The 25,203-nt window shown below is 33.8% G+C and overlaps 1 protein-coding gene across 1 annotated transcript in view; it reads left to right on the top strand.

Annotated features, from left to right (window-relative positions):
- Positions 1 to 25,203, top strand: part of LRBA (LPS responsive beige-like anchor protein) — a 792,976-nt gene that overhangs the window by 624,972 nt on the left and 142,801 nt on the right. Inside the window, exons 45-47 of the mRNA XM_047092315.1 lie at positions 830 to 970; positions 2,005 to 2,124; positions 20,813 to 20,965. Of these exons, the coding sequence (XP_046948271.1) occupies positions 830 to 970; positions 2,005 to 2,124; positions 20,813 to 20,965 (414 nt within the window). The remainder of the gene's footprint in view (positions 1 to 829; positions 971 to 2,004; positions 2,125 to 20,812; positions 20,966 to 25,203) is intronic.

Genomic DNA, 25,203 nt, shown 5'->3' with positions numbered 1-25,203 from the left:
ATAATCTTAAAAGAAATAGTTAGCAATCATTGAATGTTGTCAGGCATGGTTTGTAGGACTTTACATGTAATTATTCATTTTCAAAACAACCTTCTGACTGGGTGCCATTACTATCCCAGTGAGGCCACGTTCTTCAACACTTTGCTATACTGCTTTTTGGCCCTCTGCTATAATGTATTATTTTTTGGTACAAGCTGGTACTCTGTCTTCTATTCTTTGTATGTTTGTATATATAATATATATACATATACATATATTTTTTTTTATATTTTAGGCAGGGATTTTTTATATTCTAAATTCTACTTTTATGTATACTAGTAGAAATTTCTAGATTTACATTAATCCCTTTTCACTCAGTCTCTTCCTTACACTCCTCGTTCCCTTCCAGTTTTGTTTCATCTTCTTCTTAGAAGCTATTGTAAATTAATCCTCTAACATCAAGATTGTGTTTCTGGTTGTTGCTTCTAATTAACTAAATAGGATTTTATAGGTGCTTTCCAAAGTATTATATAGCTAATACTCACTTTATGTAATTGTCTTTATGAAAATGCTTGTTATGGGCTGATTAAAAACCTATATTCAACAGAAATTGGACTCATTGAGAAATGACCGGTTTCTTCTTTCACTTTTTTGTGTATGTTTAACCTGCATTGGAAAAAAAAAATTCTATCCACTCTCTGTATATAACACAATGTTTTAGCTCCAATAGTGTATATATGTCTTTTAAAATTCACTTTCACACTGGCTAATAGGACAACACTTAAAAAAAGAAATAAAAGATGATTACATTTACGCATTCTTATTTTGTTTTTTCCTTCTCTATTGGCAGCCAGTAGGAGCTTTGAATCCAAAAAGAGCAGCATTCTTTGCAGAACGTTATGAATCGTGGGAAGATGATCAAGTTCCTAGGTTCCACTATGGTACTCATTACTCAACTGCAAGTTTCGTTCTTGCATGGCTGCTAAGAATAGTAAGTTCAGTTTGAGTAATAAACCATGAATACATAAATTCAGTGTTGTGAAGAATATGCAGCAATTAAAAGTCATCAGCATCTTTTTTGAATGCTAATTTTTTTCAGTGATTAGATTTCTAATTATAAATATCTCTTTATCCCATTTGGTATGTATCTGATAACATTTTGCAATAGAATAGCCTTGAAAATGTTTCACCTGGAACGATGTGAATTTTTTTTTCTTAAATTTGCCTCTTCAAATGGTCGATATCTCCTCAGACTCTAAATTGTAACGTAGGTTATTTGAAATAGAGTCTATTAAAATAAGAGCTAAATAAGATTTTGTTAAGATAGACATACATTCATATGTTTCAGAAACTTCAGTTGCCCCAAATGGAATAAGGTATGTTTATAGATTATACCAAGGCTGCTGTGTATTGATAATATATTGGTTAAACAAGAAATGTTTCTGTAAAATTGAAAGGTGATTCATCTACTAGAAAGTAATTTCTTTGGGAAAGCATTAGCAGCACATCATTAATTAAAGCTTGTTAGAAGGGTAAGGCAGACATAAATCCTAGAAGTAATTTATAGTGCTTAGCTAATTTCAAGCAATTATCCACTAATATGTGTTTAAGTGTTCTTTAACTAAGAGGAGGCTTTTAAATCTTCTAAACATTTTTCTTTTCTTAATCATAAATTAAATATTGAGCCATAACAATCAGAAAATTACATATTAGGCTATTCCCCTATATTATGAAGAAAATGCAATCTAATATATGTCTGAATTTTATTAATAAATTGTTCTTGGAAAAGAGAATCTGAAAAATGTTGAAAATGCCAAATTTTGGAAATATTTCTTTTGTTCGGAAACAAAAATAATTTAAGTACATTAATGTAGTAATTTAGATATAATTCCCATTCTATATCTAGTTTGTATATATCTGGTTAATGTCTATTAGTCATTACAGTATCTAAATATAATGATTTATAAAAACCATATTTTTATGCATGAGGAAACATACCGATTTTTTTAATTGCTTATTTTTTAGGAACCTTTCACAACTTATTTCCTAAATTTGCAAGGAGGGAAATTTGATCATGCAGATCGAACCTTTTCATCAGTTTCCAGAGCCTGGCGAAACTGTCAGCGTGATACATCTGATATTAAGGTACAGAAATGTTTCTTTTTTTTCACCCAGAAATGTTTGATTTTACAGTTATTATTGTCAGTATGTTCCTTGTTGAATGAATGTTGACAATTTCTCTCCTAGCAGTGTAGCACTGTTTACTGAAGAGAAGCCTCAAAGCCTGAAGCTTTAATTAAATGACCAAGAACCACTGTATAGAATTTCTCTCTGCCTATCTCTCTCTTTTCTTTGTCTGTCACTACCTGCTGTATGTCTCCCTGTCTCTTTCTCTTTAGTTGTAGAATGGTTGTTTTTCTGCTTCCTTTAAGTATTTTTTTAAAGGAAAAATACAGTAGTATGAATGTAAGATAGCATGCTTAATGGCATTCCAGACTCAGTGAATAAAATTAATACAGTCAGTAAAATACCGTGAGAAGAATCTCAGCATTTTAATTTAATGTATTTTATTTCATTTCATTTCATTTTATTTTAGAGATCCCATGTGTCTTTTCTTAAGGTAATCCTCTTTTACCTGCTACCAGTTCTAAATTCATACCTGCTTCTCTTTGGTATAAAACTGCACTATTAGTGAGGGGAAAGAAGAGTTCTGCTCCTATCTATATGTTCACTACTGTAAAAAATCAAAAACTTTGCACAGTAGCTAACATAATTCATACTAGATCTTTGTTTCTACCCTCAGAAATTACAGTATTTTACTTTCATAACATAATGTCTCTATCTGCTGGGTCAGATGCTGTTGAATATACTGAGATATGCCTATGGATGTAAACTCCTTATGGTCTCATAAAGAAATATGATTTATGTGTAACTATTTATACTATATGGAAGAAAATGATAGGCACCATATAAGAAATATTGGGGTTTAGAAGAGGAAAAGCTACATTACTAATGTTTAAACATGTTACTATAGAGTACTTTAAAAAATTAATATGATAATTATATATTTTAATATGATACTTTATAAAATGTATTCACACACTTTATCTTATAGTAGAGTATAACATTGCCTCTATCAAAGCTATTTTATTGAAGATTACATTATATGAAGGAATCTTTTATTTGGGGAAATCGATAGGATTTTTTGATATTGCAAATAATGTACTCTGAAATTCTCTTGAAATTATATATCATATTCTTTAAGAGTTATCAGTAGAGGAGCTCCTGGCTGGCCCAGTTGGTAGAGCAAGTGACTCTTGATCTGAGGCTTGTGAGTTTAAGCCCCTTATTGGGCCCAGAGCTTACTTTAAAAAAAAAAAAAAAGAATCATCAGTAGATAATTTTGAAATGAGTAATTAGATAACAGTAAATGAGAATAGCTAATAGATTTAATAATTATTGTTGAGTTCTACTTCTGATCCCAAAGCTATTGAATTACTCATTTACCTCTTTTGAGAAGTAAGGGATCTGGACACATGAAAATAGTGTTAAGCCTAACTTTTTTGTCAAATTGAAGACATGATTTTAAAAAAATTTGTTAGTTCCTTCATTTGTTAAGCATCTCATGACCAAGTTATAACCTCGTACTTGAATTTGGTACTTGAAATTTAAAAATAAAAGCATGAATTTGATTTTTTTTCCTGCTCCATAATAAACAGACAGTGTGTATATCTTTAGCTTTCTACCCCTAAGTACTAGACATTCCTACTTAATGCTTTGTTGGACAGCAGGTACATCTGATAGATCCTTGTAGTTTTGACATCTCTTTTTCCCAAATCTCAGCCTTTTTCTGCCAAGATTCCTCGGTGAGCACAAGCCTAGTTCCATTTACCCAAACACTTGCCTTAAAATACCCTACCTGTAAAAAAATTTAAAACCCACACAAAATAGCTGCAACTTTAAAACCAACAAACAAAAAATAAAACCCACATGAACTTCTTTACCTTTCTCTTTCCCAATTTTTCTTATTCCTTCACAAATAATTAAAAATCAAATTCATCTCACTTTCTTTTGAATGCCTCAGCAGACTTTAATAAAACAGCTCTAACTACTAGACAAATACTAGGATTTCAGTTCTTGCTATTGTATTAATTTCTGGCTTTCTAGCAGTGTTATATAAAGCATCTGTATGAAGAAGTAGAGCACAAAGTGAAGGGAAAAGTTAATTATTTTTTTTTAATTCCAAGTGTCAAGTTGATTTGGCTTGGTTAAAAGTAATAGTTTTATTCATAAATACTATTTCATTATGATCAGAGGCACAGAAATTTTCTTCAGGACTGTTTGCTAAAATGTACTTGTTCTTCTAACTAATATGCATATTCTCTTTTTTTTTTTTTTTAAACCACAGAATATCTGTAGGGTAGATAGGATGTCCTATCTACCCCATTTTCTCTATTGATAATGAACTAATTTGGTCCCTACAACTTTTCAAATATTATGAAGAGTATGTAATACATACACCATTGGAATGTGGAATATGGAATCGTATTAATTATAGTCTGATCTTTATTTGTATTGTGTTGAATGTCTGAAAATACTAAGGAAAATGTTAAACAGTACAGAGAGAATAGTGAAACATGAGGCTGGGTAGTAAGAATCACTTTGTTGAGTGTATTCTAAAGTATACCTTGCTTGATGAATATGATATCCATTTTCTAAAATGTTTTCATGACGTTTTACAAAAATGAAGTGTTGTGGAGTGCTTGGCTGGCTCAGTCTATAGAGAATGCAACTCTTGATCTCGAGGTTATAAGTTCGAACCCTACATTGGATGTAGAAATTACTTAAAAATAAAATCTTCAAACACATATACACAAATGAAGTGTTGTGAGGTAGATAGAAGATTTATTTAATTATTTATTTTTAGGGAAAAATAACAACATGGTAACATTTCTACTACTTAACTCTTTTTGTGCCCTAGGGGAACTGTCACCTTAATATCTTAGAAACCCTATTTCTTGCATTCTGCTAATACTGAGAGAATAACTTACTAAAAAATAGAGGTTATTCCTATGAAATAAAAGTAAAAATATGAATTCTTTTATTTCAGAGAAGAAAAAGACCTTATTAAACTTTACTAAAACAGCCTTTGATTTTTTTAGCATGATTTATCATTTTAAAATTCCGGGGATCATTTGTACTTTTGTGTATCATTGGTGGTTTCATTTCAGGTATGACCCTCAATGATGTTTTTCATTCTTACTGGATAAACTGTTAGATGTGTTGGTCAGTTCTTTAAGTAGGCTTACTACTAGTCAATAGAAGCATAATGCAAGCCACAATTGCCAGCCACATGTATAATTTTAAATTTTCTTGTAGTCACATTTTAAAAAGTGAACAGAACCATGTGAATGAAATTAATTTTAGTAATATGTTTAACATATATATCCAAAATATTGTTCTTTCAACATGTAATCAATATGAAATTATTAGATTAATGGCTACCATCTCAAGCCATGGATGCTTAGAACAATATTCCTGATGTTGTACTTCATGTAAATATTGATAGGTAGTAGCAATAATAGGAATTCTTGAGGATTGAAATAGGAAGTGTTAAAATTGGGTTGGAGAATCTTCACTGTGATAAGTAACATTTTAAAATCCCCAACAGATTCTGTGTTTCAAGTTTTAAAAACTCACTTAAGTTTAGAAACTGAACTGCAGAATAGATTACTGAATCATTATGGCCAAATTTTGTGAAGCAAATCACAGACTCATAAAGCTTGAATGAATTTCAGTAGGCAATCCACATCTGAATATTACACAGATATCTAAGTTTTTCTAGGTAGTTCATGTCACTGATTTTTCCCCTGGCTCTGAGGCTCCATACTTATTTCAGGTACCCTTATTGTCAGTCATTTAATCTAATGGGTAAGTACAATCTGACTTGCTCATCTTAAACTCTTTTCCTTCTCTTCTAAGGAATTATTAATAATTAGGATTGAAGAGTGGAAGAAGTCATAAATATTACCTAGGTTCATTATTTCAGAATGGAGGGCAGTAGTAGATGGATCTAAAATGAAGATTATTGGAGAACTGTACTTCTCCAGAGGCCTAGAATTTAGGATGGTAATACAGTACTAAAATAACCTGTGTTAAAATTTTAGAAAAATTGGAGTAAAAGGTTTGATGGAATCCTGAGGTAATATTTAATTTTAAACTTTTTATTTTAATTATATTTATGCTCTGTCAAAGCCCTGGTTGTGATACAGCAACAAGTAAGACACAGCCATTGCCTTCAATGAACGTACTCATTAGAGGAGGTACTGATAGTAAAACAGTCCCTGCAGTTCAGTATAATTGAGGCTATGTGGGCTCATAGCATCTGAAATGAAGAGAAGGGAGAGGAAAGAGGAAATTGAAGACCTACCATGAAAGGCTGCATAAGCTTTGGTGAGGAGGTTGGAATTTATCCTGGGGAAGTAAGGAGACATTGGAAGTATTGAAGCAGAGGCGTGACACGAGCAGATTTTTGTGGTTTTAAGAGATCACTGTGGTTGGTGTTTGAATATGTATTATGTGATGAGCAAGAATGGAAACAATCAGTAAACTTTTAAAATAGAGGAGAGGCAGTGGAGGCTTGAATAAAGTAGTGGCAATGTTAGTAGAGAAATGTAGATGAATTTCATAATGTACTTAGAAGGTAAAAACTGTTGTGATTTGGTGATTGATTGATCCTGTAGACCAGAGAGAAAGAAATGAAATTTGACTAGGACATGCGTGCAGAGTACACAGAGGAGCAGGTTTAGTTAGGAAATAAGTATCTAGCTCCCCGCCTTCAGGGAAAACCTCCTATGACAGCTGAACTAAAATCCTCGAAAACACACCTAAGTCAGCATTTATTGATTATTTATCACATGCAGTACATACTAGGCAGCACTTGGAGTAAAAGGGTAAGACAATCAGTTCTTTATTTCACTTACCTTTGGATGAGAATGACAGGTATACATAAAACTGTTTTCAAAAAATTTTTAATGTTTATTTATTTTTGGGAAAGAGTGTGAGTGAGGGAGGAGGAGCAGAGAGAGAGGGAGACACAGAATCCGAAGCAGGCTCCAGGGTCTGAGCTGTCAGCACAGAGCCCGATATGGGGCCCGAACCCACAAACCATGAGATCATCTGAGCCGAAGTTGGACGCTTGCTGGACTGAGCCACCCAGGTACCCCAACATAAAACTATTTTTAATACAAGTCAGACATTGATAAGTGGTGTCATAAGATATATACAAAATGAAATTAATTCTAACTGGGGAGGTGAAGGAGTGACTTCATAGAGCGTCTGGAGTTGTATCTTAAAGGGTGCTAGAGAGTCTTAACTAACCTCCCAGATTTATGTCTCTAGCCTGTACGTTTCTCCTGACGTCTAAGTCCCTCGTCAATATCTCCTTTTGAATATATAAAATGTATATCAAAATTAACATGTTCAAAACCAAATTCTCATCTTTACTCCTTTAAACCTGCCCTTCCCGCAGTCTTTGCCCTTCAAATAACTGGTTTTCCAGTTGAGAGTAAAAGCTGAAGTCCTTACTGTGCAAGACTATGCCACCTACCCCTACCTTCCAGAATCCTATTAGTCTTGACCTCTTTTTATACTGTTGGCTCCCTTGCTCACTCTGTTCTAACTAAGCACACCCTCCAGCATATTCTTCAAATATTCCAGTATCTTCCCAACTCATGGCCTTTGTTTTTATTTTTCCTTTTTCCTTAAAAATTCCTTCAGATAGATATCCTTAAGGATTTATTCCTTCACCCTTTTCAAGTCTTTGCTCAAATGTCACCTTTTTAAAAATGTTTATTTTTAAATAAATGCGAGCAGGGGAGGAGCAAAGAAAGAGGGAGAGAGAGAATCCCAAGCAGGCTGTGTGCCGTCAGTGCAGAGCCTGATGTGGAGCTCGATCCCACAAACTGTGAGATCATGACCTAAGCCAAAATCAAGTAGGACGCTTAACCGACTGAGCCACCCAGGTGCCTCTCCGATGTCACCCTCTTAGTAAGATGTCACCTTCTCTGTCTTCTCCATTTAAAATTACATCCCGGGGCACCCAGGTGGCTCAGTCAGTTAAGCTCCGACTTCGGCTCAGGTTATGATCTTATGGTTAGTGAGTTCAAGCCCGCTTTGGGCTCTGTACTGACAGCTCATAGCCTGGAGCCTGCTTTGGATTCTGTGTCTCCCCTCCTTCCCAACTCGTGCTCTGTCTCTCTCTGTCTCTCAAAAATAAATAAACAGTAAAAAAAAATAAATAAAATAAAATTACATCTCTCACACCAAGCCCTTTTATTCCCAATTTCATTTTTCTTCATATGACTCACCATCTGACATACATATATTTATTTGTTTATTATGTCTTATTTTGTTGGAACATTAGCTCCATGACAGCATGAATTGAACTGTTTTGCCCACCGGTTTTTTCCCAGAGCTTAAAACAATTAAGTAGTTAAGAGGATGAATTCAAGGGATTGGGTTAAAAGTAATTCTCCAGGACGTGGAATTTGGTTGACTATAAGGATAGAAAGACAAAAACATGTTTATTTATTTTATTTATTCATTTGAAATATAGTATTTGTCTTTCTCCATCTGACTTATTTCATGTAGCATAATACCATCTAGCTCCTTCCATGTTGTGACAAATAGTAAGATTTCATTCTTTTTTTATGGTTGAATAATATTCTTTCCATCTACCTATCTATGTATACACACACACACACACACACACACACACACATTTTCTTCATTCATTCATTCATTCATCTATTCTTGGCCCTTTAGGTTGCTTCTGTATCTTGGCTCTTTGGTAAATAATGCTGCAGGAAACATAGGACAGCATATATCTTTTTGGATTAGTGTTTTTGTTTTGTTTGGATAAATGCCCAGAAGTGGACTTGCTGGATTGTATTGTTCTATTTTTAATCCTTTGAGGAACCTCCATACTGTTTTTCAAAGTGGCTGTGCCATTTTGCATTTCCATCAACAGTGCATGGGGGTTCCCTTTTCTCCATATCCTTGCCAACACTTGTTATTTCTTACTTTTTGATTTTACCCATTCCACTGTGTGGTCCACTGTGTGATGTGTGGTCATACCTCATTGTGGAAGAGATTTGTATATCCCTGATGATAGGTGATGTTCAGCATCTTTTTGTGTGTCTCTTGACCATATGCCTCAAAAGGATTCTTTAGATCAGGTGTCTTCATAAACAATGCTATGAATTACAGTGAAGCAGGCTTATAGAGCAAATGTCTGAATTCAAGTTTTGACATGTTAATATATTTCCACAATAACAAGGATAATATCACCTATTGAAAATCCAAACCTAAGTTTCAGAAATGTCTCATAGGCATGTAGGGTAAGAAAGAATAATGGGTGATACTTATCATGAACTCCAAAAGAGTTGTCTATTCCTTTTTGTCCACTTCCTCACAGTTTTCCATTATCTCCTGAGCCTACTCAAATCAAGCTTTCTTCTGCACTACTTTTGAAATCAGTGTTGTCAGAGGCATTGATGAACAGCTTCTGTGCTGTCAAATGCACATATTCAGTTCTCATTGTACTTGATCTCCCACCATTATTGACAAAATTAATTGATTCTCTTTTCTGGAGGTGGGGAGAGGAGTAACCTTTTCTTTACCTGGTGTCTGGAATAAGGAGCCACCTTTTCCTGGCTATCTTCTTACCATTTATTTTTTTCAGTCTCTTTTACTGGATTATCTTGTTTTCATACCCTAAATTATTAGAGTACCTTAGGGTTCAAGTTTTAGATCTCTTCTGTATGAGTACTTTTTCCCTAGGTGATCGCACCTTATCTCATGGCTCTCCCCCGAATTCTAGATTTGTATATCTAGCTCCTTTTGAACTAGATATATATTCATAGGTATTTTAAACTGGACATGTCCAATATCAAACTCTTTATTCTCTTCTTACCCTCCTCCCCACCCAAAGAAAACATCTTGCCTTTCCCCCAGTTTTTGCCAGCACCATTTACCAGTTTGCTCAGGCCTTTAGGAAGCTTAGAATCTTTGATTCAACCCTTTCACTCACACCCTATTGCCCATTCTTTCAGCCTCCAAAATATATTCAGGATCTGACCAGTTATCACCATATCTGTCACTAGGGCCCTAGCCCAAGTGGCCATAATTTTCTCACTTCACCTGTTCCCCATGTTTCTCTACACAGCAGCAAGAATAATCCTTTTATATTATAAATCAGATCATATTCCTGTGCTCAGATCTCCAATGACTGCTCCTCTAGCTTAGAACCAAATTCAAGTTCTTACTCTTGCCACTGAGGTCCTCTCTGGTTATCGGGTTGCCTGACTGTTCTCTCTTACTCTACTGTACCCTCACTTGCCTTCATTGTTGTTCCTCTTCAGAAATGCCAAGTCCACTCCTGCATATGATGTTCCATCTGCCTGAACCACTTTCCCCCGAGATACTTACTTTGCTTGTTTTGTCATTTTATTCAGATTTCTATAAAAAGGTCACCTCCTCAGAGTGGGCTTCTCTGAACACCCTTTCTAAAATAATACCACATCACCTCTCATCATTCTGTATTCCCTTATCTTGTTTTATTTTTTTTACGTAGTACTTGTCACCATTTGGTGTGATACATATGTCTTAGTTTGTTTATGTCTCCATCACTAGAGCTTTATAAAGGCAGGGACTTTTTGTATTGGCTACCTTGTGATCTCAGCATTTTGAACAGTGCCTTGCATTTAGTTAGAAATCAGGAAATACTGGTTGAATGAATGAATAGATGGTAAAACGTCAACTAAAAAAGAATTGGTGGAAGAGCCTGGCAGAAACTGAGAGGTCATTTGTGGATAAAGAGGAGAGTGTATGGCCATCCTGGCTAGAAGGGAACAGCAAAACCTAGGTAGATATGCACTTCACATGGAATGGGGTTACAAATACTTCATATTTTAGGAAGGGCTTTTCTGTCCTCAAGAGAACTGATAGCTGAATGTCATTTGCTGGCCAAGAGGTAGGAATGGTTCAGTTTTCTACATTTTAACAATTAAGACAGATTGAGTTGTTACTGTTATAGCTTTCAAAAGAAGTCTATTTGGACATCCTGTCACTGGTCATATCTTGGATATTGAATTTAAAAGCCTATATTATAATGTATTGTATGTTATTAGTAATGAATGTAAAATTTGTATTAACTTAAAAAATGAGTAGGGTCAATACAGCATATTCTGTACTTAAAATTAAGTAGAGAGAATGCAATTAAATTCTAAGAGATTATAAATAATATTTTTTCAACCCCTGGGCTAAAAAATATTTTTAAATAAATGACTATCAGTAATATTACATGAATGAGTGTTAGCTTTAAGAATTAGCTCTCAAAAGTTTTGAGTATACATATGTTTGTTAAATAATGGAGGCGATCAAAATGGAGATGATAGAATAGTTTTATTTGTGTCGTGTGAGATTGTAAAACATGAGACCTTTGACTTATCCTCTACTGCCTCAGAAATCCCAGGAGTCTGTAATCTGAAGATAAGTTAGGTTCCTTTTTTCTCCCATCAGCATGCCTTCTACCATAATACATTCCATGGATGCTGATGGCATCAGTGTTAGAGCCATTTATGAGAAAGTGCTTAAGTATAGCTAATCGAACATAATCACTGGAAATGTATTTCTTGATGCATTTGTTTTTTTTAAGCTTAAACTTTGATTATGTAGTGGTTTTAGTTTCTTAGTTAAAATATTTTCATTATGTATTCTTCCTGTTTTCAGACATATTTTTAAACAATTCAGAGTTTTTTTAAAGCTAAAATAAAATAAAATTAAAGTCTTACCTTTCCATACATCCTTTGCACACTTCTGGTGTATGTCCTCCCTTCCTCCACTGCCTGCCTTCTCTCTCTCTTTCTTTTGTATTTTTCCATCAGTCTCTCTCTTTCACACTCACATCCACATTAGAGTTAGCTAAAGTTTTCTCACCTCTCTCTTAACAATGTAAAACATTTACACTCTAATGGAACTACCTATTCGTTCTTGTTTATATATACAACTTATGCACAACTTTCAGCTTTGTTCATTTAACCACATCTCTGTAACCCTTTTCTTCTTCATGTGTCAGTTGGTTAAATGTATCTATGCACTAATTTTTTTAGCACTGAACTTTGTACTCTTTTGTCTACAATGAACTATTATTATTTTGGTCTTTGATAAAAATTACTTGAAACACTGAATATTTTTCTTATGCTACTTATGTACTAAGCAGAAAAAAATCTTTTAAAAGGCACTTAGAAAATTCTTCCTGAATTATAAAAATGTACGCACATCAGCTGTGATTTGCTTTTTGACTGGTGATCTTATGATATTTTTATTCAATTAAAAATGTGGGCTGTACATTAATATGTTCATAGACACTGATATTAACTGTTCTCTCCCATACTCATAGCTGTATGCATATATTTATGTATTTTACAACTTACTCTAGAAAGGATTTAAGGTGAGCATTTTATTTATGGCACTTACACCTTGCATGTTGTTTGCATTATTAATGTTCATTATCTCTTCTCAAATTACGATTTCCTTGAAGATAGGGCCTAGAACAGCAAATGGCTCAGTTAAGATGTCCAGTTCAAATATAGAAGTGTTAAACGTGTTGAAAGCAGAAGAAAACTAAAATATTCAGGGTCTTCATAAAGTGAGCCATGTTAAGCTCTATAGTGATTGCTAATAAAAAATAACTATATTTGTTTTAAATATGATATTTAGTGGGAATTATTAAGTCTCAAATATTTTTGTGGACATATTTTTATACGTAAATTTTTTAAAATGCCCTTAGAATTATATTAAATGCTTTTATGAATGGGCATAATTCAGCGAATGACCTGTTTGCTTTCAAAGTCAGTCAAGTTGAGTCTCTAATTTTGGATTTTTATCACGGGTCGTGTTAATAACAATAATAGTAATAGTAATAATAATATCTTATGTGTATATAAAATTTTGTGTTGTTAGCCTGACAGCAACCCTGTGTTTTAAAAATGACAATTCACGTGAATAAGGGTTAGGTCAGAAGAAAAATTCATTTAAGGGCATGTGACCAGTAATTTGAGTAGATAAGACTCAAATGAAGTTATTTTTCTCTACTGTATTAGATTGGTATAGATTATCTATTATTTATTGGTTTGTAATCCATGATTTTTCTTTATTTAAGTGCTTTTGAAATGACAGTTTTATAATACCTAAAACCACATGATATTTATTAGATTTGTCTAGAAGGATTATAGATTATTTTTCCTTCTCCAGTTTAAAAATTGCTATTATGTTTCTTTTGTTAAAGGAAAAAATAGCATTTTATCTACCAAATAAAGAGAAACTAAATTTAAACATTAATTTGAAAACTTACTGATATACAGTCCATTTAAAATGACTTATAGGTACAGTTCAACTCTAATCAATTTTTTAAAAAGGTTTTTCTCATTTGTGGGCTAAGAAAATAAATATTTGAATGTTAAAATGTCTCAGAACATGTTCATTATTTTTTCCATAACATGTTGTTCACTAACTCTTTTATTTACTAATAAAGCTTATTTGGATTTTTTTTCCTTCATAAAATATATCATGTTCCCAGTGATGAAAAGCCAAAATTTTGCCTTCAACATCATTTTTTACTGTCAGTGTCCCCAAAGCACATGTTACCTTGCTATTATTCTTATATTTGAGTTGTCAGGATTTTATAATTTAGTAAGAATAGAATAAAAATTTAACTTTAGCTCCAAAGTAGCATCTTTTGTTTTGTTTTTAGTTTGATTTTCTTGTTTCTTTGGGTTAATAGATCAGTATTTTCTAGGTTACCCAGGTATTATAGAAGTGATGGGTTTAGTTGAATGGACAGAATTGATGTCTATTAGGAGAATCATACAACCTCACTGCAGAGGCTGTATCAGTGGGGATCATATCCTAATAAAGAAAACTGAAGCATATGTGTGGTCACAACCAATGCTTGTCATTATGCCATGAAAGCCTTAGGATTGGTGATCAAAGCAATGGGCTTATCCTGAACTGTGGTATAACCTCTGGTTGAACCTTTCAAGTTTTTATTTTAGGAGATGATGCAGTATATTTTGACCATGTTACCTGCCTCTATGACCCATCTGCCTAATTAAAAGAAAGGGATTAAAATTATTGTCAGCAAGTCAGAAGAAAATGTGAATTATAAATATCTCTGTCTTCTGTCTGTGTTTTTTGCTTCTCATTTTCCGCTGGTGTTAGAAAGAATTCCTGAGCATATGTTTTTTATCCAGGGCAGAATGTTCTGTTCTGATGAATATAAAACATACTTCACTTTGTAAATGTACATTAGAAGTATTAGACATAATCTTTGACTCTGTTACTAAATATCATCTGTCAAAGGAGATAATTTTGAACTTAATGTTTGGTATTGAAGTATGCTTCTTAGGAAGATACTTTTAGGATTAAGATGGAATTCTGCAACGTATACTTGAATGTCACTATATCCATAGTAAATTTTAGGCATTATATGTACTTTTTTGTCAAATGTTGTTTGTATCTCAGTTGGGTTCAGTGTATTTGTTTTACAGTAAGAGGGTATTCCAACTCCTATCAACTGATTTATTCATGCAGATTTTCTTTTAATGAGGTTGTAACATGTTTTAAGTGTATACGGTCCCTTCTTTACTCAACTTAATTGTGCTTACTTGATTATGTCCTTGATATTACATGTAGATTCTTTGTAATCTTTCTCTTCACTGTTAATTTCTTAGAAACATTTATATCATTTTAAATTCATGTTCATTTTTAAAATTTCCTAATGGAAAATTTTTTTCTTATGAAGAAAAAGCTGAAATTCATAGCCTGGCATTCAGGGCTTTCCACAGTTTGACCCTACCTATATCTCTAGTTTCATCTGCCACTACATGTATACAGTCCTCTCTAAACCAATTAAATTGTTCCTCATTGATCATTGGAAACAAATGATAGGCACATTTCAATCTCTGTATTCCCCTTCTCAGGACTATTCTCATCTTTCTTCTCTGATTATTTATTTTAAATACCATTTTCAATCATTCATTCAACAGAGTTTTTCTGAATGCCTATTATGGGTTACACACTGTGCCTAGGCTGTGGAGGTTTAATGCTGAACAAGATAGGTAGTCTTCAATCTCATGGAAACTTCAATATAAAGGGAGATAGAAGCAGACAATTACAGTACCGTTTGATGAACACTGTATTAGGGAAATACAGTGTATTATGCTCTTTCCCTAAAGGTTTCTCTGTCCACCCCAAGATTTATGCATCATTTTCTTTTTTTTGAATTTCTGGAGTGCTGTTTGTTCCTACAACCAGTTTCCTCCCAATAAATGTATCCTTTCACTATTATTTAGAAATTTAGATAATCATGTCTCTATATCCCAGATTTTAACACAGTTTTCTGCAAAGAACAAAAAGCAAATGAATACTTCTTTGTGATAATGTGTTCTGTTACCCTTCAGAAGCCTATCTAAGGCTTAATAAAATAATGAAATAAGAGGAACTTCTTTAACATTTTATTCTTTAATATTTTTAATTTTTCAAGTATTTTAGCTTATATTTTCTTATTCATATATAATTAACATCCACTGTTATATTAGTTTCAGGTGTACAATATAATAATTCAACAGTTCTATTCATTATGAAGTTTTATTCTTTTAATGAAAGTAGCCTACCTAAGGCTTAATAAAATAATGAAATAAGAGGAACTTCTTTAATGTTTTATTCTTTAATATTTTTAATTTTTCAAATATTTTAGCTTATATTTTCTTATTCATATATAATTAACATCCACTGTTACATTAGTTTCAGGTGTACAATATAATAATTCAACAGTTCTATTCATTATGAAGTTTTATTCTTTTAATGAAAGTAGCATTTACATTATATTTCTTCATGTACTGCATTCTTCCTACCATTTTGCCTCCTTAGAAATAATTATCACTGAGAAAAAAAGAATTATCATTGAATATATTGATATCTTTTTATGATTGGAGCATATATAATTCATAATTACCAACTACTCAAGTGTATAAGAAATCTCCCAATATGAATTCACATCTTCTTCATATTAGGCTAGTGGGAAATTCATTCACAGTCATTAGAGAGTAGAGCAGGGACCTCTTATTCCAGGCTTATGTGATACCTAGAAAAGTGGCCCTCACATCTTCTGTCCATCTTATTCATTGGTCGTATCCTCATGGTCTTTTGGAAGCAGGCAGCTCTGTTTGGGTTAAGAAATACTCGCTGATTACAAAGACGTTGGTGCCAAGGGACTAGCTTTCCTAAGTGCACCGTCATGAGCCTACCAGTTTGGGCAGTTGGGCAGATTGTATGTACTGGCACTTGACTGAAGGAAGGAATAGGAGCTGAAATCCAGCCAGTAGCATACTTACCAAACTAAGTACCCTTTTGCTCCATTAGTCTAGAAGGGTTACCTTTTTCTAATCCATAAATAGGTACTATATGAGCAGGCAATGACCCTGATCACCGCTTGCTATCCCCTGGGTTTTAGCTTAACCTCTTCATCCCCACCTCTCCCAAAAGCCGATTATATATAGATTTTGAGAAATATGTTTCTCTAATCTTGGGGACAACCTCCCTCTTCTTTAGCTTCTATCTTTTTTTTTTTTAATTTTTTTTTCAACGTTTATTTATTTTTGGGACAGAGAGAGACAGAGCATGAACGGGCGAGGGGCAGAGAGAGAGGGAGACACAGAATCGGAAACAGGCTCCAGGCTCTGAGCCATCAGCCCAGAGCCTGACGCGGGGCTTGAACTCACGGACCGCAAGATCATGACCTGGCTGAAGTCAGACGCTTAACCGACTGCGCCACCCTCGGCGCCCCTAGCTTCTATCTTTAAAAATACTAACTTTTGAGGGGCGCCTGGGTGGCTCGGTTGAGCATTCGACTTCAGCTCAGGTTATGATCTCACAGTTCGTGAGTTCAAGCCCCTTGTCGGGCTCTGTGCTGACAGCTCAGAGCCTGGAGCCTGTTTCAGATTCTGTGTCTCCCTCTCTCTCTGCCCCTCCCCTGCTCATGCTCTGTCCCTCTCTCTGTCTCAAAAATAAATAAAACATTAAAAAAAATACTAACTTTGAAACTGCTTCTTCTGGACACCTTACATAATTGGTTCTGTTTGCTTAGACTTGAACAAAAGACAGAAAAAAAGGGTGTCTTCAAGAGGCTTCTGCTGTAGACCCTGCAAATGTTCTGGAGCTATATGACTACTCTTTTGAAATTGGAGAGGTTTGGGGTGAGAGGTAAAAAATAGAGATTTAATTCATATCTCACTAAAAAGTGAAATATTAAGCTTAATTTTTAATAAATTTTTAATTTTGAAATATTTTTATAATGCCCACTGTATAACATTTACAGGATATCCTTAGAAGGAAGTCACAAATAAAATCTATGGTAATTAAATGGAAATCGATGACTTACTACTTTCTTGCCAGCATAATAGAAATTAGAGATCTGTAAGTTTAAAATTGTGCACTAAAGACTTCAAAAGTATAAAATTGCTTTGTTTATATCTTTCATTAAAAATTTATTTTGGGGGGCACCTGGGTGGCTCAGTCCGTGAAGTGCCCAACTCTTGATTTTGGCACAGTTCATGATCTCATTATTCGTGAGTTCATGCCCTGCACTGGGCTCCTCGCTGACAGTGCGGAGCCTACTTTAGATTCATTCTCTCTGCCTCTCTCTTTCTCTCTCTCTCTCTCTGCCCCTCCCACACACGCTTGCTCACATGTGCTTTCTCTTTCTCTCCCCCCTTCAAAATAAAATAAAACTTTAAAAATTATTTCATTTTTGTTTTATGTGCATTTTTGCTCTATTAATTAAATTAAGTGAATTTATATGTAAGGTAAGCTGTTAGTATTAAAGCAACAAAATAATTTAAATTCATAATAAATTTATGTGTTTAAATACAGTGAGCTGGGAACAAACTATATTTCTGTTCATTGAATTTAGAACTTGTAAAAGAATGAGAAAGGGCATTTCTATTTTGAGCAAGTATGTCTTTGTCAATTTGTTCAGCAACTTGAATAAAATGACACATGTAGAAGATAGAGAAAAATATACAAAATCATAAGAATTTTAGTGCCATACATAGGAAGATTTGAAGACTTTCTTTGTATGAAAATTGTTATGAAGTATCACCCTGTTTGATTTCTACTTCCTAGATGTGGTCTTGAAAAAGAGTATGCTTTTTATGTATTTTTACTATGCAGTGTATATCTTTCATTTATAATAAAAATGACTGCTCTCCCAAATTTTAAAACTTGGGAGAAACCTAGTATCTAAAATTCAGCCATTGTCATTGTTTTCAATCTAGGAAAATTATCACACATGAGCAGAGTCAGTATAACAGGCAAAAGAAAGGCAACATCTTCTAATCAGGAGAACCTTGGGGTAAGGATGGGGGCAGGCAGATTTTATTGAAATTAAAAGAATTTGTATATAATTAGGCCAAAATATGCTTTTGATTTTGAATACACAGGTGTGATCCTCCCTCTTACTGTGAACAAGACTTGGGAGAAGTAACATTCTTCTTTTCAGCACAAGTAATTTGGAGTGAAAATAAGACATTTTGGTACAATTTTTCAAACTTATAATTTATTGAATGTACACTTTAGCAAATTAGTAATAGTTATAAAGTGAATTACCTTCATATTTGGGTAAATGATAATTATAGCACACTATAAAATTCTTCTTGATTAATTTTATTACATAAAAATACTATATATATAGTATATATACACATAATAATTTTTTTCAGGAAAGCACTTTCTTATGGAAGAATGAAAAATCTTTTTTACTTTTAAAAAATTGCTTTGAACATATATTAAAAACTTGTATTTAAAACATTTAGTATTGGGGCGCCTAGGTGGCTCAGTCAGTTGAGTGTCCAACTCTTGATTTAGACTCAGGTCATGATCCCAGCATTGGGCTCTGTGTGAAATATGGAGCCTGCTTGAGATTCTCTCTACTGTGCCCCTCTTCCCTGTTCGCACTCTCTCTCTTTCTCTAAAATACATACATATGTGCATATATTATGTATACTGTTTAAGTAGAACTCATGCTTATTTTGACGAATAAGGGCATAGCCTTTAGGGTTTGACAGATCTTGATCTAAGCTCTAAATTTATCATAAGTCAGCTGTGTAACCTTAGGCAATTTGTTTAACTTCTTTGACCCTTAGTTCATTTTTAAAATGAAGGTGATATGTTGTAAAGTTCTTAAGATTAATTGTGGTAAGATTTATTAAGAGTTTATTTTAGAGTCGCCTGGGTGGCTCAGTCAGTTAAGTGTCCCAACTCTTGATTTCGGCTCAAGATGTGATCTCACAGTTTTGTGAGCTCGAGCCCCACATCGGGCTCTATGTGACCACACAGAGCCTGCTTGGGATTCTCTCTCTCCCTGTCTCTCTGCCTGCCCCGCCCCCCAACTCATGCTCCCTCTGTCCCTCTCAAAAAAAATAAAATAAAATAAAGAGTTTATTTTAACACCTGACTCATCTCATGCAATATCAAACATACTGGATATAGCTTTTTGTTTACATAAAAATAACACACATACATCTTTCCTCTTTTTGTCGGTTAAGACTTAAGATGCATCATTTTTGAAGATGAGAATCTTAATATTTTTGCATGATCACTGTGTCATTTCATTTATGGTTTAACTTCTAACAGGGTTCTTCCTTTTTAAAAAAAAAAAATGCCCAATTGAAATGTTTTTCAAGTCTAATGATCAGGTGATTGTCAGGCATTTGGAGGACAAGCTCATTTTTACCCTGCTTAGTTAATTATTGTGATTGTAAACAAAGGATGTACAATTCAAAGTCAAGCAACATTTCACATGGATGACCGAGGTGATAATAGCTTAATTCCTGCTGGATCTTTTTTCTTTACTCTGGAGAGTTCACACTGACCTTGTCCAAAATCTGATGACCTCCCTATTTTACTCAACTGTTTGGAAAGCCAGGCCTGCCATAGCTGGCCCTGAGGGGGTATCCTAAAGACCACTGAGTCACTGACCCATGTCAAGACTGGATTTAAAGTCTGATCTACAGGACCCCTGAAATAGTTATACATGGGGCTTATTGTACACAAAAACCCTAACTAGCTTCATTTTCTGCTTATAAAATACCTTAATGAAGTATATTTTAAGTGTTCTTAATAAAGTCATATATTTAATTTTACCAAGTTTCTTATTGCAGATCATTTTTTTAGACTCCTTGTAAATATTTTTTCTCAAAGGTAGTGTGTTACAACTAAATTTGAATGTTTTAAAATGTGAACAAAACATGTTGTTAAATCATAGCTAAATGTAATGAATACTATCCTGGTTGATGAAGGGACCAATGCAGTTGTGTTTTAATACTTTTAAAGATTTTGGTCTTTTGGGCAAAAATTCCACATACTTCATAAAAAATTTACTTTAAGCTGTAACAGCATGTTATTCTCTGTTTCTATTTTGTCAAACCTCAAATAATACTCAAATGTTGGTATTTAAGAGTTTTGAGTTACGAGAATTTCCCTAAGAGGAAGCACATGCCAACCGGTAAGGTGTTAATATTTAAATTTGGTTGGATGGGAACTGTCTACCTTAACAGTAACTTTGTGATAGATCTGTGATAGAGAAAGGAAAAAATTTCTTGTGTTTATTTTGTTGTTCTTCTGCACAAAAGGAAATGACTATGCCATTTTATGAATATCTAGTCAGTATTCTGCAGTTTATAATATGATGATGTCTTTTATTTTTATATAGGAGTTGATTCCTGAATTTTATTATCTTCCTGAGATGTTTGTCAACTTCAATAATTATAATCTTGGAGTGATGGATGATGGGACAGTAGTGTCTGATGTTGAACTTCCTCCTTGGGCCAAAACCTCAGAAGAATTTGTTCGCATAAACAGACTGGTAAGATAGTAATCATCTACTCTGTCATGAGCCTTTTCTCAAAGTATCTTTCATGTGTTGGTATAATCATTAACCCTTGCTCTTATCAACAAAATTGTAGTTGATAGAGATAACTGAAAGTAACAAAATAGTTCATGAATCTCCATATATATTTTATTAAATTTTATTGACTTGAAAAGTATAGTGGTTTTTTTTGTCCTTTTATGTGAAATGTAGGTTACTAACCTTCATATGCACATGATAATTCAGAATTATAAAGAAAATTTTTTTAATGTTTATGTATTTTTAAGAGAGAAAGACACAGAGCATGAGAGGGGGAGGGGCAGAGAGAGAGAGGGAGACACAGAATCCAAAGCAGGCTCCAGGCTCTGAGCTGTCAGCACAGAACCCAGTGTGAGGCTTGAACCCATGAGCCGTGAAATCATGACCAGGCGCCTCAGAATTATAAGGGAAATTATAAGTAAAACTGGAATTGTATGCTTCATGAAACATGAGTTTCTTGTGCTAGGTAAAGAACGTAATCCTGTGCTCTGGGATAGAAGGCCACTGCACATTTTGGTAATAGAAAAAAAGATTTTCAAGTTATATGTATTATCTTTCTTTAAAAGGAAATCTTCATGTAATATTCAGAACATAAAAATTTAAAAACTTAAAAGCCCAGTAATCATTATTTTCTTCAGACTCCTCTCTAGTGAACTCTTTAAAATCCTCTCATGTGGGTTCTAAATTATTTTACGAAAAAGTTCTGTCCATTTTTGCCTTTAAGTTTCATAAAAGTTTGGAGTCTGGGACCTTTATTCTCAGTTTTTAAAAGTAGAATTTCTGTCATACTGCATATTAAAAGTGAAATCTAGGAACACCTTGCTGGCTTAGTTGGTAGAGCAACTCTTGATCTCAGGGTTGTGAGTTCAAGCCCTATGTTGGGCAGAGAGATTAGTTTAAAAAAAAAAAAAGCTAAATTCCATCGTGTCTTTAATTTACACTTAAGGAAAATTATTGTATTTTAGTTTTCTAAGTGACATTTCTGACCTTTTATACTAACATTTATATATTTTTTTAAGTTTTGTTTATTTATATTGAGAGAGACAGAGACAGTACAAATGGGGAAGGAGCAGAGAGAGGGAGAAAGAGAATCCCAAGCAGGCTCCATGCTGCCAGCGCAGAGCCCAATGCAGGGCTAAAACTCACGAAACCGTGAGATTATGACCTGAACCAAAACCAAGAGTCGGATGCTTAACCAACTGAGCCACTCGGGTGCCCCTCAACGTTTATATTTTAATCCTGTCTTCCAGATCCTAATTGCAATCCCATTGTTACTGAAATTTCACGTTTTATGTATATTGGAAGTAATGCAGGGGAAATGGAAAGAACATAGTCCTTGGAGTTAGACCAACTTTCTAATCTTGAGTAAATCACTTTGCTAATTATGGGACTTCAGGCAGTTTAATCTTTCTGAGCTTTGGTTTCCTTATATGTAGTCTGAAAATTATGAATATAAAATTGTAATTATGTATGTAATATTCTTTGGCTTACAGTAGGCACTTAGAAAGTAGTACCTAACATTATTCTATCATAGTCCTCAGGTACATGTTTTATTTTACTTTTACCCCATGCAATTTGGAAGATTATAATTAAAATGAGAGCCCAACACAAAGCTTAGTTGTAGCAAACATTGAAGGAGATGTCAGACTTTTAAATGTGACAGTTGTCTATGGCTGTGTGATTCCCTCCCACCCCTCAGAGACTATTGGAAGTCAATAGAAGGTATAGTTATACCACAAGTTCTTTTTTTTTTATTTCAGTAATTACCCTTTTGAAGTACATTTATTGAGGTATAATGTATATACCATAAAATTAATCTTTATTTTTTTAACGTTTATTTATTTATTTACTTTTTCTTTTTTGAGAGAGAGAGTGTGCACCTGCAGGGGAGGGGCAGAGAAAAAGGGAGAGAGAGAGAGAATCCCAAGCAGACTCTGTGCTGTCAGCAGAGCCTGATGTGGGACTGGATCACATGACCCATGAGATCATGACCTGAGCCAAAATCAAGAGTTGGATACTTAACAGATTGAACCACCCAGGTGCCCCAAAATTTACTTTTAGAAGTGCACATTGCTTTGAGTTTTAGAAAATTTAGACAATTGTATAACCATCACCACAATGCAGCTTTGGAACACTTACATCACTTGTACTTGTTTGCAGTCAGTCCCTGCTCTGGGACTTTTTGTCTCTATAGAGACATTTTTTTCTAACTTTTTTAGAAATTTTATATAAATGAAATCATGTAATACGTGGCTGGCTTCTTTTATTTAGCATGATATTTTTGAGATTCACCCATGTTGCATATGTATTACGGCATATTGTATTGCTGCATAATATTCTATTGTATAGATATAATACATTTTATTTATTTACCAGTGTTTGGACATTTGGGTTTTTCCAGTTTGAGGCTATTATGAATATTTGCATATGTCTTAGGGTGAACATCTGGTTTCATTTCTCTAGGATAGATACCTAGGAGTTTCCTTGTTGGGTCACATGATAAGTTGCTAAGACTTGGTATTGTCAGTATTATTTATTTTAGCTGCTCTAGTAGGTATTTCGTTGTAATTTTAATTTGCATTTCCAAAATGACTAATTATGTTGACTGCCTTTTCACAGGCTTATTTTGTACTCATCTGTGTTTTTTTTTAAAACAATTTGTTTTTAATATTTATTTTTGAGAGAGAGAGGGAGCGCGCACATGTGCAAGCGGGGAAGGTTTTTTTGAGAGAGAGTGGGAGACAGAGGATCTGAAGTAGGCTCCTCCTCACTGTGAGCACAGAGCCCATTGCAGGGCTTGAATCCACAAACAACGAGATCTTGACCTGAGCTGAAATTAAGAGTTGGCTGCTTAACCAACTGAGCCACCCAGGCACCCCCTGAAGTGTTCTTTGGAGCTATTCGTATCTTTTGCCTATTTTTAAGTTGGGTTGTTTTTCTCATTATGTAATGTAAGCAATCTTTACATATTCTTTGTGAAAGTTCTTTATCCAACATATGTTTTGTGAATAATTTTCTCCTATTCTTGTCTTTTCATTTAAAAAAAAATGTTCATTTATTTGTTTTGAGAGAGAAAGAGAAAGAAAGAGAAAGAGAGAGAATCCCAAGTAGGGTACACACTCATCACAGAGCCTGATGCAGGACTCGATTCTGCAAACCATGAGATCATCACCTGAGCTGAAATCCAGATTCGGAAACTTAACTGACTAAGCCACTCAGGTGCCTCTGTCTTTTCATTTTTTAATTTTTCTTTTGAATCACCATTTTTAAAAAATGTTTCACTATTAGGTAGATATGAAATAACATTTATATAACATTTGAAAGGGATAAATAATCATTCTCATTCTTCAGGAATATATTTTAAAGAAAAAAACTTAAATCATGTTCAGATCATTTTATTATTGAAACACTTTCTTAAATATGATTTAAAATTTTAAGTCTCAAGGGAGCCAAATCTTGATTAATTATTACCATGTTTAGTGCTATTAAGAATATGAAGAGTTTGTTAGAGTGTTTACTTAAATCTGGTCCGAAGGAAAAAAAAATTTGAATAGGTTATATTAAAAGCTTTTCAACATTATTTTGACAATTAAGAGAATTTAATTGTGTAAATTGGGTAAGCCCCTCTCTTCATAATACTTCCTATCTCTGCTCTCACAACCTTTACCTCAGAAGAGCCAGATCTTTCGGGATGGGCTTCCCAAGGGCACCATGGAAAAGAAGGTTAACAAATTGTTTTCAATAAGGTTTAGGTTTTGCCTGCCGTTTTGTATGAAATTACATACAAAATAGTATTTTACAACTGCATGTTTATTATAACTTAGAATTAACTTTATTAAGCATTTGTGCCAGTGATTCCTCTGTGAGTTATACAATGTCTTCATAGTTCAGGCTCTGAATGAGCTTGCATTCTTAAAAGAACTGTGTAAAAATTTCATTGCAAATTAAATGCAAACATAGAGTCAAATATCAAATCTCTCATCTTTTACATTTGTAACTAGGAAAGATACTTGATTTTACTTACATGTATCTTTATGAAAGAATTCAATAACTCATTCATTCTTTCAGAAATATTTATTATACACCTGTGATGAGCAGAGCTCTCCTAAAGTGCAGTCTGTATTGATTCATTTTATAATTTCCTCTTCACTTTCTACAAGTGATTAAATTATTAGTATGGTATTTTATGTATCTGT

Source organism: Lynx rufus, unplaced genomic scaffold, assembly GCF_022079265.1.
Source record: "Lynx rufus isolate CCGP_SWC_20201006 ecotype Redwood Valley unplaced genomic scaffold, mLynRuf1.p SCAF_3, whole genome shotgun sequence".
Lineage (NCBI taxonomy): Eukaryota > Metazoa > Chordata > Mammalia > Carnivora > Felidae > Lynx > Lynx rufus.
The sequence above is the reverse complement of the archived record's forward strand: the minus strand, read 5'-3'. Positions and strand labels throughout refer to the sequence as shown.